At 31.9% G+C, this 17,195-nt stretch overlaps 1 protein-coding gene across 1 annotated transcript in view; it reads right to left on the reverse strand.

The window, feature by feature from the left end:
* The window catches only part of nompC (no mechanoreceptor potential C), a 184,032-nt gene that overhangs the window by 55,014 nt on the left and 111,823 nt on the right, over nt 1-17,195 (reverse strand). The window contains exons 3-4 of the mRNA XM_085960294.1: nt 14,444-14,545; nt 6,411-6,527 (exon numbers count right to left, since the gene is read on the reverse strand). Coding sequence (XP_085816420.1) covers nt 6,411-6,527; nt 14,444-14,545 — 219 coding nt within the window. The remainder of the gene's footprint in view (nt 1-6,410; nt 6,528-14,443; nt 14,546-17,195) is intronic.

Genomic DNA, 17,195 nt, shown 5'->3' on the forward strand with positions numbered 1-17,195 from the left:
AATCGAATCCAAAATATGCAAACGTTATTAATAGTATGTAGTAAAAAATTTAAAATTGGATGGAAGCATACGAATAAACGAAGATAGAATGAAGAAGAAGAAGAATATGGTTTTTCTAATTCAGAAACCTTCGCGGGTATATACACAACAACTCACCAAAGTTTCATCGCAATCGGATGAATGGTATAGGAACGCGTACGGGACAGACAGACAGACATTCATTTTTATATATAAGACCTACTGTAAGTACTATGCCTATAACCTTTGCGCAAGTGCAAGCAATAAGTTGACAAAGTTTTATCGCAATCGGATGAACGGTATGGCAGCGCATAAAATACGAACAAACAAACATTGATTTTTATATATTAGATTTGTACAACGGTAATGCACCATGGTTTAAGAAGGAATTGGAAAAAAATATAAAGTCGGGCAATATGAAAGTTGAATAATGTTACTATCGATTCAAATATAAATATAGCAATATATATTATATTTCGACCAAAACAACATTGAGTTTGGAATGACAAGACTGTTGAGAAAGATAGAAATGGAAATCTGTTAAAAGTGAAAACTGTATTTGGTCTACAATGATATTTATATTATATTTGTACAATGGTAATGCACTATTGTTTAAGAAGGAATTGGAAGAAATATAAAATCTGGCAATATAAAAGTTGAATAATGTTACTATCGATTCAAATATAAATATAGTAATATATTGTTGTAATCATCCAATAGACATTCACTGCAGAGTGTTAATTATTATTCCTTCCTAAATGTGTAAACTATTTATTGGTTCTGGCCTGTTTAGCGGAAGCCAGTTACAGACAAATTAAAAATAATTACAAGATAAAAAGAACTTTTTATATACAACGTTTTTAAATTTTCTGTTGAATCATATAAACTTGACTTGACTAGCTTAAACGATCAAAAAAATTTGTACTTGATAGAAATAATACTGAAATGTCATTTTGCATGTCATATTGATTTCCATAGTAACGCACGTATATATTAATAATTTAGTTGCTAGAACCCCAGACCCCTAGCAACCAATAATAGTGGATTAGATTATGGATTTCTTCCGAAATAACTTTTCATTCAAAACAGAATTAACTGAAAATGAATTCAATTCTACTTAAAGATGGCTAAAAGTATTAAAAAAATGCATTGGCATCGTGTTCTGATATATTCTAAAAAATTCAAATGTCTAGCTAGTCGGGAAGTGAGTTAAACATCGATTGCAAGATTTGTACCGGACAAAGAACCACCGGACAAATAAGAATACGAGCTAAGAAAAACGTTGTAAAATAGCCGATATACTGGATTATTTGTTAGGTTAGATTAGGTTAGGTTCTTGGCTTCCAGTGAACAGACTTGTACCTACCATTATTTTTATAATAGTATCTAATGATTATAAGAACAATTTATTACAAACGACTTGTTTCGAATATCGTTATATTACATTTAAGCGAGAGCGAGTATAGGTGGATATTGTTGTATACAGTTTTAAAATAGAGCCTGGTTAGGGTACATATTAGTATGTTCTGTATTTTGACGTGTACATATTGAAATATTAATGTAAACAATAGATTAATACATAGAATTCAGATTGGCTATACCCCTCTATACACTATATTTTGGAGCAGGGTTTTGAATATACGAGTGTCTTACAAATATGAAACTCACATTATAGATGTGCAATAGTGTATGTTGCAACCTTCAAACACACCAATATTCAATGAGCGTCAGTGCACAAACCGAGAGTAGTTGTCAGAACGAAGGACAAGCTTAGAATGACGTATTCTTGACACGTGTTTAAAGTTTTCCCCATATTTTTCCACACTCGTGGTCCTTTACCTGTTACTCCACATCCGTTATGTATTTTAGTGCCCATTAACTCTGTTTTCCCTGCATCTGACGAATAGATTGCGTCATCTGCGTCAAAGAAAATCGCCTCTCCAGTAAGCAAAGAAAATTTAACATATTGCTATATGACAAAGATGTTTGTTCCAAATTTAAAATATATTTAAATTATTCTGAGGTCGTAATCGTATATTATGTTGCTCCAATGACTAAATTAATATTTATTTCAGCTTAGACACATAACTTTGTGGTTTCTTAGTTACGTTATTTATCGTAGTAGATTTTTGGGTTTCCACCGTGTGTCCTTCTTCCTTCTTTACTCGACGTTTCGGAGTTATATTGGGTTTTTTCGGGGTGGGTATTTGGGGTCGGGTGGGTATTTCGGGGTTATATTGAGTTATAATTGGGTCGGGATAAAGGATATTTGTCACGATTGGTAAAGGAGGCTATTGAAATCCATAGAAACCCTGAAAATATTAATAGGGATGATGGATTACGGTTAAAAACGTCATGGCTTCCGGCACTATCATCAAAATCCAATATTCGAGCCGGTATCCCTGGTCGTAACGATTGACAGATTACTCTGAGCAACGTTTGCTCTTAGCTAATCGGATTCCTTTTGACATTCTTAGAGCAACGTTTACAGTCACAAACCTACACTACATTTTCATCATAAAGCATATCATCTCTTGATAATGGCCTCTGCAATGAGCCCGAAACGTAGAGTAAAGAAGAAAGAAGGACACACTGTGGAAACCCAAAAATCTACTATGATAAAAAACAACCGCGAAAGCCTCAAACATTATATTCGTTATTTATGTATTTATTTAAGAAAACAAAACATTGTGGACATAACAAATCTAAATTCAACACGTACGCAACATGAGATTTAGATTATAACAAATATTACCCTCACAAGAGAGAATAATAATAAAATATAAAACATACTTAAGTACAATATACAGAAAAATAAAATTTCGAATACAAAATACATACCACGTCACCGAAAATATCTACGTCTTTGGGGAGTGCATTGACTAGTCCTGCACCCCTCGATAATGGTGCCTGATAGGCTTGACACGAGGAAATGGTTACGATCCAGAATAAATCATGGCTGGGACCACGTAGGTAATTGACAAGCGCATGTAAATTCAAATTCATAAGGACACCAGGATTCGAAACCATCCCTCGCGATAACAGGCAAAAGTGTTTCAAGTGCAGAAGAGACCTACGAGATTCAAAAGAGTGAAAAGTAAGCATGCCTTGTAGAATGGCAGTCGGAAAATAATCATTTGACGAATTATCGATAGAAAAATAGTTAAATTATGTCTTAAAATAAAGACATCGAAGAAATTTCTTCTGGACGCGTTCTAAAATTATGATGAATATTATGCACTTTTTTTATTATTATTATTTTACAAAATTCGTTGACGATCCCCGAATTGCTACTACTTTTCATATTATAAACGGTATCTTCATATATTTATTACCCACAGTAAGTACCTAATATGGTTTTGTTGTACCTCGTATGCGATAACGATCGGGAACTCGCATGAATTCATTTTTGAAGAGTAACGTCATGTCAATTCAGACTATGCGACATACCCACTAGGTCAGGGTTGGCGAATCTTTTTACGTACGAATATTTTTATATTTTAATTGTTCGAACAATAAATTCTTCAAGCCTATGGACCGACCTTGTAATTATATCTTTACATTAAACGTAATGCTTATTCTTGAAAACTATTTGCCTCCTATTTTTTATACAATACGATCTGTCATTTATGCATGCATTTCGTCGTTTCCGTTCACGCATCGATTGGCATTGATCGACACGCATGACAATGATAATAAAATGAATTTCCCGACTCGTTTTCATTTGAGTATGCTATTAATGCAATCCCTGTCCACCCGAAGAGTGATTGCTCTTTTAAAGCATTTCTTTTTACTTCTTCGTGGGTTCATCTACAATCCGTATATACTGGCAAATAATAATTTTCATGTTCCCACCAATATCACTCGTAACTCTACGGTCTTCAAGATATCTCGTCGCAGGACAGATGTTATGTTTCATGATGCTGTGTATCGTGCGATTAACTTATTTGATGGCACCATAAAGGTTGATGTATTTTTTATTAACTATAATATAATGTTTGTGGACGTATTAAATAGGTTAAATTTATAATTGTATATATTATCATGTTTCTTTAATATTTACATAAACACATGCTGTCTTTTCTACTTTCTTGTTATATTAGTTGTTATTTGTAATTCAGATATTTTTATAATTTTATATTTATTATGTATTATGGCGCATTGGCCAATCGCTGTAATGCCGTAATACTCTTTTTCTAAATAAATAAATAAATTGGTAAATATTATGGGTATAAATAATATTAAAAACCGAAGAAAATCCGCATAGCCATATTGTCATTATTTTTTTTAATATTACCTATATTATAACCTACTTATACATTTATTTGTAAATATTTTTTGTAAAAAAAAACATTTTTTGAATTATAATAGGTACCTACTAGTTTTTTTTTCTTTTCAAAATAAAACATTCGCGTACCTTGCAAAATCATCTCGCGTGCCATAGGTTCGCCACCCCTGTACTAGGTAATGCGGTAAAAATCGCAACGTACATATACCAAATAAAACGGACGAGTCTATCTATATTAAAAAGCCATAATATATTACTTTTTTCCATAACATTATTATGCCAGAATTATTGAAATGGAAACAAAAAATAAACATGTGGCCTTCACACGCGGTTAAAGTAAAACGTTTAAACAATTAACAATAAAGTGCAAACTAACGATTTGAAATCATTATTAAGAAAAATACCTTTTGAAAAAATAAATAAAGAAAAGTATAAAACGCGTCACGGCTTTTCAGAATAATATTGAATATACAAATAATAATAATAAATGAGTAAAATACGTTCTATCGATGTTTATTACATCAGCGCATCTACAACACAAGGCTGATATCGGCTGCTATCTAGGGTAGTTTATCTAATTTATTTATATATATTTATACAAAAAGTTAGCCGTCTAAACTGTCAAAAATCTCGCTCTAAAAGTTAACACAGCCAAGAGAGGTGCTATTAAAACATTGCACTTATTGTAACAACTACAACTAACTTATTGTAACAATTATAATACATCACTACATAAATATGATAAACTACCCTCGATAGCCGCCGATAGCAGCTTTGTGAATAGAATATATGCGCAGGACAGGTAGGTATTTTAACCACTAAGGAATCTTTTATGTGAAAGTTTCTGGAATTCATAATATATATTTCAAGACGAATTTAGGTCTCACAATTTTTTTTCCGTCAGACGATTTTACACTATGAGGTTTTACTTAAAAATAAATGAAAATAAATACATACCTATCTAAATATGATAACAATCGCTTGTGACTAATATTAATGCCAATGGTGAAATATGAATATACTTTAATTAACTATGTATTTAAAACCAAATTATTTTTAAAGACTAGCCAAGGCTTGTATGGTTGACCTCTTATATTCATATAGTCCATTTAATATGGGACAGGAAGATGCGTCAAAATCTGTAGCCATATTATCTCGAAAACAATAAAAAATCTGCCAAAGCCATCACTTATCTTTATAGTTATTGGTTGGTGATGGAATTTTGATATTATGTATAAAGAAAATATAACAAACCAAATTCACCTTGAAGACAAACAAAGCTTATTAAATAAAATTGTATTATTATTAAAAAATATTAATTCAAAATGTTATCAAAAAAGTCGTCAATATTAATTTCATGTCGATGGATAAAAATTGAATGCAATCCTGCAATAATGCAAAAATATAATATAGCGTAGACACGAACCGAAGAAATCTGATTTTTCTATTTGGAGATAGCAGTGCCATCTGTTGTTAACAATAAGAAATTTTCAAAAAAAGTTTTCCACGCTTTTCGTCGAAAACGGTCTGTCATGTCGCCTGACGTCTTCAATTATTATACTTTTTTTTGTTGTTATTAAAAATGTGATGAATCATTTTAGCGTAATTTATTTAATTTTTGATTATTTCAGAAGAAGGCCGAAATAATTATGTATGATTTGAATGTATTCAGATAAAGTTTCTACAGCATTAAAATTTAAACAAAAAATACTACATACTATTATTATATTTTTTCTTCGTGAATTATTAAATACATATTTTTATCTCAAGAACTTTATCAAATACAAGCCATACTTACTATTTCTTTTGGAATATTTAATATTTAAATTTTTATATTTAAAAAATATTGTATTGCTAACATTTTTTTATTCATTCGATACGATGTATCTAATTATTTTTTAAATGCACACGTTTTTCACGCAATCAAATTTTCAAGATGCCAACTGAAAAACCTGGTAACAATTTATTTCTGAATGCTATTTTTCTTTGAAAATAAAACTGTAGTAGCGTCTTTCGTTCCTATCAAAACCAAAATATTGTTGTAGCTTTTTACATATTTAATAATAAAATATTATAAATTACATAGGCACAATCGCTATCTTACCCCGTCTGCTTTGGTCCTGATATCCTTTCCTGCCGCTGTGAGGAGTGCTCTGAGGATGCTGGTTGCTGTTCCCGTCTGTCTGCTGGCCACCAGATGAACTGCTGTTTGTTGCCGACTCTGGAATAGTCAACATATATTATAGATAATATTTTATATGTAATGGTGGTTTTATAATTTATTTATCAGTCAATTCATATGTTATACAATATAATATAATGTAAGATTATGTTCTAATAAAACAGGACACGGTATCTCTTAGTTGAAATATTTTAAAGATCTCTGAATTGCGATTAGTTTGAACTTCATTGGATTATATAGGTGTGATTGCATTAATACTAAAGATTGTCTCGATGATTGCTGGTACAGTGGAATCATGTATACCAATTTATAAGATAATCGAAATGACTAGAAAATTACTATGTTGTATTTTTTTTACCGAAGGCTATTTAAGGGACGTGGAAGCCCAAGTCTTTAACATGTTTGAAGGCCCCTTTGCAATATTATTGTATTAAACCAATAAATCGCCATTGCGTATTAAAATACAGAAATATGTAGGTATGTTGTCAGGATTTTTTATGCATTGATTTTTTACACTCTGATTGTAAAAATATACATCTATATGAAAAACTAGATAACAGTGAGTTATGAATTAAATTTGCTGTAAAATTCAATAATAAAAATAGTTTATAATATATTATGCAAAATTATAGAGCCACATTGATTTGAGAGAATTTTATTAAGACTGGGACAACATCCTATTTGTCTATTAACTCAGTTTTTTAAATAATTGAAAATGGTACTAAATAATTTATTATATATCTGACTTACAATTTACTCATATATGAAGACTGAATCTGTAGTAAAATAGCATACTATAATGAATGCGTGATCCAACACTCAAGAGCTTATAAGAACTGAGCTAGAAAGCTCTTGTACGATACAACACTACACAACAAAACAAATAACAAAACTAAACTTTACATATCCATTCAACTACGGCCATCATTTTTTCTCAGTGTATATCAACATACGAGACGCGTGTCGTATTATTTTTTTCCAATCAAATCTGAAGGTTCACCATTTACAAAACCTTCCCTTCATTGTATTACATTCATATTATCTCACGAAAAATCAGTGCAGTATTCTCAAATCATGGGAAATTTCTCTTTCACGAGAAACTTATTAAGAAGTTGAATGTGAGAGCATTCCGTTAGATTGACGAATTAATGAATTTTATAGACTGCGCCAAGAGAGCCAGGGAGTTCAAAAAGGTCCATACCCGGAAAATTATGCGTGCGGATAGATTCACAAGTTTGTTGAACTAAACTATATTGTGATATTAATAAAAATTAATATGATAGTCAATCAATAATACGTATAAAGGAGTATATTTTTGAACAGGTAATCGAGTTTATAGTCGATTACAGCAAGTTATGTACACCAGTGGACTCTGTAATCGACATTCATGAGTGAATGACAACTTTATTTATTTTTTTCTTTTGACCATGTTCGATCCTAATAGGATCATATTATTATGGGCCTCCAAAGACTCCAACGTCATGTTTGTTTTTTTTTTAATGAGAAATGGATGTCAGCCACATGGTCAACCTATTAGGTACATGCTCTGACTCTAATATCTAATTGAAAAACAATATGTGTATTTGCCAGACCCAGGGTTCGAACCTGGGATCTACGACATTATAAGCCGACGCTTAATCTGCTCGGCCATCGTGATCACTGAGTTGAAAAAAATGCTTAGGTACTTGCAAGAAGTAATTTGACTGTGTGAATTTTGTATGCAAAATAATATAATATATATTTAACAACTCATGTTTTTCCTTTCTCACCATTAAGTCAGCGGCCTGTGAATCGTTAAATAAATAGATGATAATTATTTGAGAACTGGGTTACACGGATCCGTTGACAGCCACATATTGACCATTTTAAAATTAGATGAATAATTATTACGTAATATTATACTGAGAAAAGCGTAAGTGTGTTATGTAAACAAAACATCATACTTTCAACCAGAACGCGATCCGCCTTTTTGTTTTTGGAGCTACCAATAGAAGATGAAAATAATGAACTTGTTACCAATACAACCACCCGTGTAATTCGGACATCGAACTGCCTTCGATCTAGACTCGAATTCTTTGATTAAAAACTTTATTTTCTTCTTTGAATTATTATTTTACTTAATAATAATAACACATTTTAGGACAATAACAATAGTATGCAGTTTATTTTTTTGTAAATACAAATACTTATGCAAATATAATGCAAATATGTATATCAAAGTTGGGAAGCCTATTACATGAAAACTTTTCGTATTCACTGTAAGCAATAATATCAGATATTTCTTGCTAACCTGACACTTCCTATCACACATAGAAGGGAATAGAAATTTGAATCAAATTCGAAATTTCCACAGTTATATTTTATGACTTGTGTAAATCACGTTATAAGTTTGAAGCAGTAAAATTTCAATTCACATTTGAGCAAATAAAACCTTGCAAATTTAGTGTATCTACGTGAAGGTAATTCACCATTAATTCGAGTCCATATAGACGTTTAAATTATAAAGGTATTCATGATTAAACTCAGAGCAGATTGTCTACAAATTAATATAATTAAATCGACAGTAGGAATGATGATTTAGCCACTTTTAAATTATCTGATTACTCGATTGCGTTATATGCGTCAAAGAAAATCACCACTGTTTATGTGATGGTCGTGAAGCTTGAAATAGTCTCCAGTATGGTGAAATTCAAACCACTTTGTGAAGTCTTGCAACTGGTTTCTCCGGAGTAGTTTAAACCATGGATCAAACCGAACCAGATGCTGAATGCTTTTTCGGGTCCGCTTTGACTAGTTATGTGACTAGTTTTATGATTTTATTTTTGAATAATGTTGTTTTCTTATATCTTAATTTTGTGTCTTACTATCGTCGTATGATGATGTTATCATACTCTGGAGTTCTCTAGTTTATATAGGCCATTCTAACCTAATTTTGATTTCACAACCAAGAGCGAGTTCTGACTTACTCATTTAGTAGATTCCAAGCTAGAAGATCGTCCATTTATGTGTCTTGTATAATGTATATAATATTGTATATAACATTCCACATTTCCATAGTTTCCATAGTTTCCATAGGACCATAGTTTTCAAAACTTTACCCCCTAAAATAGGCAGCACATTCTTGCTGGCCCCCGTTACCTACGATTAATCGCATGAAAGAATTTCCCAGATTACTGGTTTTATAGCCAATATGAGGTTGAATATGAATGAACATGAAATGTTTACTTACAGATTAAAACACTATTTCTTTATATTCTGCTTATTAGATACGAATTGGAAAATTACTATTTGGTTAGCTTCGTATAAAATAGAGGGAAAGTTAATTTTTAACGATTTTAGGCGTCCAATACTAGGGATGACGGTAATTTGGATAGATCTGGATATAAGATAATGATAGTGGAGGCCAAAACTCACAAAGTGTTGTATCACCAGGAAGAAGTAATATAATATCTCAAAATTTCACCAACGCTCCCAAGAGATGCTGACTTTTTTAGTAAAGCGTATAAAAAGAGGTATAGCATAGTTTAGTTTAGAAAGTGGATGTAGGGCAAACAAAGGGGTGTGAACAGGGTACACAAAATAATGGCAAGTGTGCTACATTCTGGGTGTAGTCGTAATAAGGTACGATTATCGAGTATGGAGAAATGTGGGACGTGTTAAAGAATATGTTGTATTCAATATTTCTGTCTGTATTATTAGACATTATAATTTGTCACGTAAACGTAACACGCATTTAACTATTGGTAACAATATTGAAGATATTAAAGGGTTTTTATACGTTTATTGGAGTATCCCTAATTAATTGATAAACCAAAAGTGCCGTCAAAGTGAGCTCTATGGAGACTGACTTTCGCATTTCTATTCTATTGATCTGTTATGTTTTTGTGAACAGGCCCGGTCTCAGGCCCTATGTGATTTTGGGCGCAACAAAAATGTTGAAGCGGCAATAAATAAGTTGATTTTAAATGAAATCAATAATGTACTTTAAGATGTTTCAATCGCAGGAGGCATGTGCAGAAGAATTTTAGAATCATAGAATCCTTAGAAAAATTCTACCGTATTATTGAAAAATATCGTCGGTGTGTTTCCAATATAAATATTAGGGAAAACAATGTCAAAATGAGCTCTGTGACACCCAAGACACACAAGATATGTAGTATGAAACTATATTTGTATCATGGATAAAATAATCTATTTTACTATATTACAATTCTAAATAGATAATAATTTAAAATTTGAAAATAATATTAATGATTTTGCTGATAAAACGGTAAGAAAATATAAAGATTTGACATATTTTATTATTTATGTATTATCAAAATTATCTGTAAATAGTTTAGTTATAATTTAGTTTTTCAAGTAAACTGTGAAGCAATGACCATTAATCGGATGGGAATATAATATTAGCGCCCCATGAACGGGGGCCTCGCGCAACTACTCCAATCGGGCTCCGAAATTGCTGAGATCGGCCCTGTATGTGAAGAAATTTAAGGGGTGTAGTGACGGACCATATTTGGTCTTCTTGGTGTCGATGATGATGGCTTGGATGGGTTTGATGTCCTTTTGGGATGATGAAGATAAACAGCTTACTAGCTTATCGTGTAGCCCTAACTTAATATGTGTAGCTTGTGTTGATGGATAATTTGATACGTCACGATATCTTGGGATAGGCAGTGGAGTACACAGTGAGAGGTGTAGAGGTACAATAAACAATTTAGTCATGCTTTTTCAATCCTTTTCTATGGTATGGACGCTATTCAGGAGATGTAATAGATAGTTGAGGCTTTCGATATGTGGCATCCTCAAAATTCGTTAGACTGACCGGGTGAAAATTGTTGACATTTTCAATCGAATTGGAAAGGACCTAAAAGGCCTGCGTAGTATTAAAACCAGACAACTACAGTACCTCCGACACATTATGAGAGGACAAAAGTACAGAATTCCCAAACTTGTCATCTATAGACAGATCAATGGTAAGCGTAGCACACGATGACGCCACATTCCGTGGCTAAAGAACCTCCATGATTTGCTCCACCAAACTATTCAGGCTAGCAGATAATAAAACAAAGATCGCCCTCATGGTGGCTGGTTTCTATTAGGGGATGGCATGATAAGAAGAAGACATGTAGTCATATTGTAGTATACAGCGTCGAGGAGTGGAAGTAGGCTGTTAAGATTCGACATACATAGTGCATACTAAACTTTGTCATTGATACTTATTTTGTTTTCATTGAACGAAGAATGAAAATTGCAGATGGTGCTGGTAAGTTTTTAAAATTCAATTAAACGCCTAAATTCATTTAAAAGCCTATCTACACAGTACACCCTATGCCACTGATATGTATACAAGGAACATTAATAAGGCTTGCTGGATCGAGGAGGATATTAAGTTTAAGTATGTGGTAGCATAGAATTAGAGACGGAGAAGAGGAGAAAGTTGTTAGTGGAAACGTGTATCCAACAGTAGACGGACCCTGGTTGATGAAGAGGATCATTATTATATTTATTTATATACCATTTATAGGCACGCCACTGGCTAGGACTGAATGATTGCAGTAGTTTAGCAAGTAGATGGCTGATGTGGATGTAGAATAAATTCTAGAAGTAGGTAGAGTTGTAAAAGTAAAGCCAAGTAGAGGCTGACACCTCCTGGCACTACTCACTCACTCTCCGCCATGACGGAAGATCTTTTACGACCCAATCATTACTTTCAGCGTTTCGTTTTCGGTCTATAGTTTCATAGGGTTGCCAAAACATAACAAAACAAAAAGGCATTAATTTTTTAATTAAGTACTCATATTTAAGCGATTCTTGTTTAAGTTCAAGTTTATCTTTAAAATGTTTACTTTAAATATTTTTCTTTTTATTGTCTTTAGTTAAATAATGGTTAATTCAAATAAGTTTATTACCTACACATGATTTGTCTAAAATTGCAAGTTTCATATTTTTTCGCTAGGTGCCACCTGTAGACGCAGAATTCACCTTATGGAGTAGAATTATTTAAGGCTACACTTAAGTTGAAGCATGGTCTAAAAAAATCGTGGCTAGGCGATGCGCGGACTGTGCAAATGACGTGTGCCAAACGAAATACAATTTGTCATAAAAATCCAACATGCGTCCATTTAATGTTATGTTTATCGTTATATTACTATTAATATTAGTATATTCATTGACATGTTTTTTTTTTAAAGTACATACGTAAAGTTTTTTATTCATCTTTACAAGATTTAAGAATATTTTCATCCGACGCCATGACAAACAAATCGACATGCGCACACCTCGACTATCGGTTTCCGATTGGCGAGGAGTGAGAAATTTTGTCGCACCTACTGTTGAAAATTATTTGCCGTTTCACTGAAGTATGCTCTTAAGCATGTTTGAATTGTTTCGAATGCCAACAGAAAACCTAGCGGAAAAATACGATGCTTGCAATTTGAAACATTTTTTAATAATTTACAATTTCAACTGTGTTAATTAATATGTATATATATATGCATCTGAAAACATTAAAAAGAAAAATATTTTTTTATTTTAAGTCAAAGATAAACTTACAATAATTGTAAAAAATGTAATACAATGTGAATTTGTTGAATCGGACCCCATCTTGTTATTAAATATTTTATGGTCATATTTATTATTAAAATTTAGTTTATTAAGTTTTTTAAGCATCGCCTAAGAGATTTTTGACTAATTCATAGTTTTAATATTTTTTATATTTATTTTAAAAAACATTGATTTTTATAAAAAATATAAATGTGTATAACACGAATCGAGTCGCTCAGTTCAATAAGATAATCAATCTCTTGATCACATCGATCTCACCAGTACATCATTACCCGCGATTATAATCTCACGTTATCATCCTTATTATTGTATTCAGCGTATTCTTTTAACGATCAATATACTCTCCTCTCAACAACCAAGCAACCACGACGTCTCTCTCCACCTGATCCCCACCAAAATCATAACAATACGTGAATTCATAATATATTCGTCCACCGTGACATGCCAGCTTTAAGGGCCCACATGCTCAGCGTAGGTCAAAATGGAGATTTTATGGTATTTTCAGAGCATAACCCTGGACATTCCTTAAACGTTGTAGATAATCTATTTGTATAATTTTGAAGCCTTATTAACCTTTATATTAATCCTTTCTATGCCGCAATTAGTTAATTGATAGTAATTAACATAAGAATTGGTGTAATTAGGGCGTCTAAAGACGCTTTGGGCACTTAACCGGTTAATTTTAAACATTTGATGACTGCATAAAGTATTTTAATTACATAAAATAGTATTCTTTTAAACCTCTCGCTCTAATGTTTTATGCCATTATGGCGTATTTCAAAAAAATACTACCTTATTCTTAGGTCAATAATTACTATAAAGCAAACATTATTCGTAGAATGTTTATCACATTTGAATGGTCAAAGACATAGCTCATAATCAGTATCTTTAGAAGTATCTTCAAATGTGTTAATCGTGCCCATTTTTGAATAATAAAATTCCTAATTCTTGTCAAATCTGGGATCAAAAAGATTATAAAATATATTTTTTATCGTAAATATGTAACTATATAATGTTAAGATTAATTTTACTAATGGTTTTGTAAATGCGTTAAAAAATTAATACATCTAAAAATTCTTAACACCACTTCACATGGACGTACTGAAATATGACTCAAAATTATATAAATAGATTATCTACAACGTTTAAGGAATGTCCAGGGTTATGCTTTGAAAAATCCATAAAAGCTCCATTTTGACCTACGCTGAGCATGTGAGCGTTAAATACGGAAAAATAAAGCCACTTGACTCTTTCAAGGATTCCCGATATCTTTACCATTTTTAAATAGCATTGTCTTGCGCTTATATGGTATACATACATTATAAACCATTACTATTGGTTTAACTATTTTAGTACACTACATTATTTAGTAAAGTTCATAGTATTCTTACCCCTCCCGTGCAAAAAGGGTCCACTCCTTTCTTGGTGAGTAGCAGCTTGACCACGTCCTCTCTGGAGTACATTGCCGAAATGTGTAATGCATTGTAGTTGTCCTAAAATAGAATAAAACATAACAATGAGTTTCGGCTATTATCTTCCTGCTAACGTTAGTTACGCCATGATATATAATTAAAAGGAAAAGCAACCCTTACCACGCTGTGTTAACATTGTGATAAAAGGTAAATTACCATTTTATTCCTAAGCGGAGAATTAACAAAATAATATTTATATTATTTTAATCATTCAGTGTCTCAGGCCTCCACAGACCCGCCACCGGCTGATTGTATTAGTTTCAACTAAACATAATAGTATACGGTTGTAGGATTTATGTACATTCCGAATTTATCATAATAATGTATCTCCGGGAATGCGACATTCACCGTGAACTACATTCTATCGATTATACGTACTCATGGAACACAGAATTAATGGGAACTGAAATACCTAACGGGCGTGTAGTCACAGGTGACCTATCTCGAGTGTGGAAGAATATTCTTCCGACCATGTCCGATCCTGATAAGATCATATGGGCTTCCACAGAGTGGAGGACAGAATTTTGTTTTTACAAGAAATGGATGTCAGCCACTTGCTCAACCTATTAGGTCCATACTCTAACTCATACACAAATATAATATGGATAAACTTAAACACGTGTCAATAATACGTCATTCTAAGCTTGTCCTTCGTTATGACAAATACTCTCGGTTTATGTACTGACGCAAATTCAATATTGGTCCAATTGAATGTTGCAACATACACTATTGCACGTCTATAATGTGTGTTTAATTTTTGTAGGACACTCACACATTCAAAATGTAATATATTGCGGTTTAGCCTATCTGAATTCTATTTATTAATCTATTCTCTAATTCGTAATTCATAATTAGGTATTAATGATGGACACGAGTTTACACATCATCAATTTGTTGTAGTAAAGGTATATATTATAAACAGATCTTTTACTAAATGACCTATAAATTTTATGACACACAAACTACCGTAAATATCAGTTTAGTTTGCATATAATTCTTCCTTTCTTTGTCCTGCGCGAGTGCAGTTTTCCATCACGCCATTTCCCGCAGCATTTCCTTTATACTAGGGTGACAATACAAGAACTTTGACTATAACTACATGCAGGTCAAATGAGCTTTTAGTATTACAAGAAATTATACCTATTCAATGTTTTTAATATGTTTGAATTATTATCAAGAAAATTTTACGTTTACCAGAAACAGATGGCAGTATGGCATTGAGGTCATTTCACCGTGAAGTAAGTTGTATGTATGTAAGTCCTAGAAAAAATACTTATTGGTTTCGTAATACATGGTGCAACGTTATAAATATAATATATACATATTTTTTATTCATCGAATAATTCACAAGATTTAAGAATGTAACATTCTAATTATTGAACATACTTACATAATTCTGAAAACACTTCTAAGAACCAGTTTTTTCAAAAAAGATTTTTTCTATTGTTTATAATATATTTATTCAGAAGTGTTTTCAAAGTTATGTTCAGTAATAAGAATTATTCGTTGAATAAAAAAAATTGTTAATTAAAAATTATTAGCAAGTTCAAGTAATTCACAACAAAAAATCTTGGAGTGATCCGTGACGTCGGTTAGTAATTAAAGTAATACCTATTTTGACTTAAAATACAAAAGCCGATCGCCAATAGTAACTCAATTTGGAAAGCGCTTCAGAGAGTATTAAGAGTCATTAGTTAAATTTTTGTCGCGGTTAAGTATGGCGCCTATAGCATAGTTTTCTATATATATGGGCGCGAAACCCGAGAGATGCAGGTTCGATTCCTGCTGGGTGTTTTAATTTTTTCAAAAAAGATTTTTTCTATTGGTTATATATTGATTATATTTTCTCAGAAATGTTTCAAAAATTATGTATATATTATATGTTTTTTTTTTGACCATGTCCGATCCTAATAAGATCATAATATATCTCGATAAAGTTAAGGTTTGTATTGACAGATTTTTTTACGAGAAATGGATTTTATAGCCACTTGCTGAACCTATTAGGTTCATATTCTGATTTCAAACACAAATTGAAAAATAACAATGTGTGTATTTGCCAGACCCAGGTTTCGAACTTGGGACCCACGACATTATAAGCCATCGTGGGAGTGAGCATAAAAAAGTTTTTTTTTTCATTACTAAAGTAGCTGAATAATGGAAAAATATTATATCAAAAGCACAAACATGCACCCGTATCATATAATAGCAAGAAAATATTTCGGAATGTTTCACACTGAATATCTCAGAACAAGTTTTCAATTGTGAAGTTGCACTTCCAACAAGGTCCTCAATACTTATGGAAATAGGTATGCCACACTTCAGTGACCTGAGTTAGGCCATATCGTCGGTGTTTTGTAAAAAGGGCGAATCAACCAAAATGCTACTTTACAGGAGGAGGATTTTTAACTTTTGACATTTATTTGTTTTTTACCTGTTGATGATTATAAATATCTAACAAGTATATAATAAAGCTTAAAAAGAATACTGTCATTATAATATGTATTATTATATAATATTTTAAAAGGCCTAATATGTCACATTTGCTTTTTATTTTGTAATTTTAATTAATTTAATTTTAGTCGATTATCATTTTTAAGTACTTTCCTGTGGAGATAAAAATTCGCCGTTTTTACACAACAAAGCTAGTAGGGTACATATTGTATTTTCATTA

Source organism: Rhyacophila brunnea, unplaced genomic scaffold, assembly GCF_057557595.1.
Source record: "Rhyacophila brunnea isolate RB1 unplaced genomic scaffold, BYU_Rbru_1.0 scaffold_11, whole genome shotgun sequence".
Taxonomy (NCBI): Eukaryota; Metazoa; Arthropoda; class Insecta; order Trichoptera; family Rhyacophilidae; genus Rhyacophila; species Rhyacophila brunnea.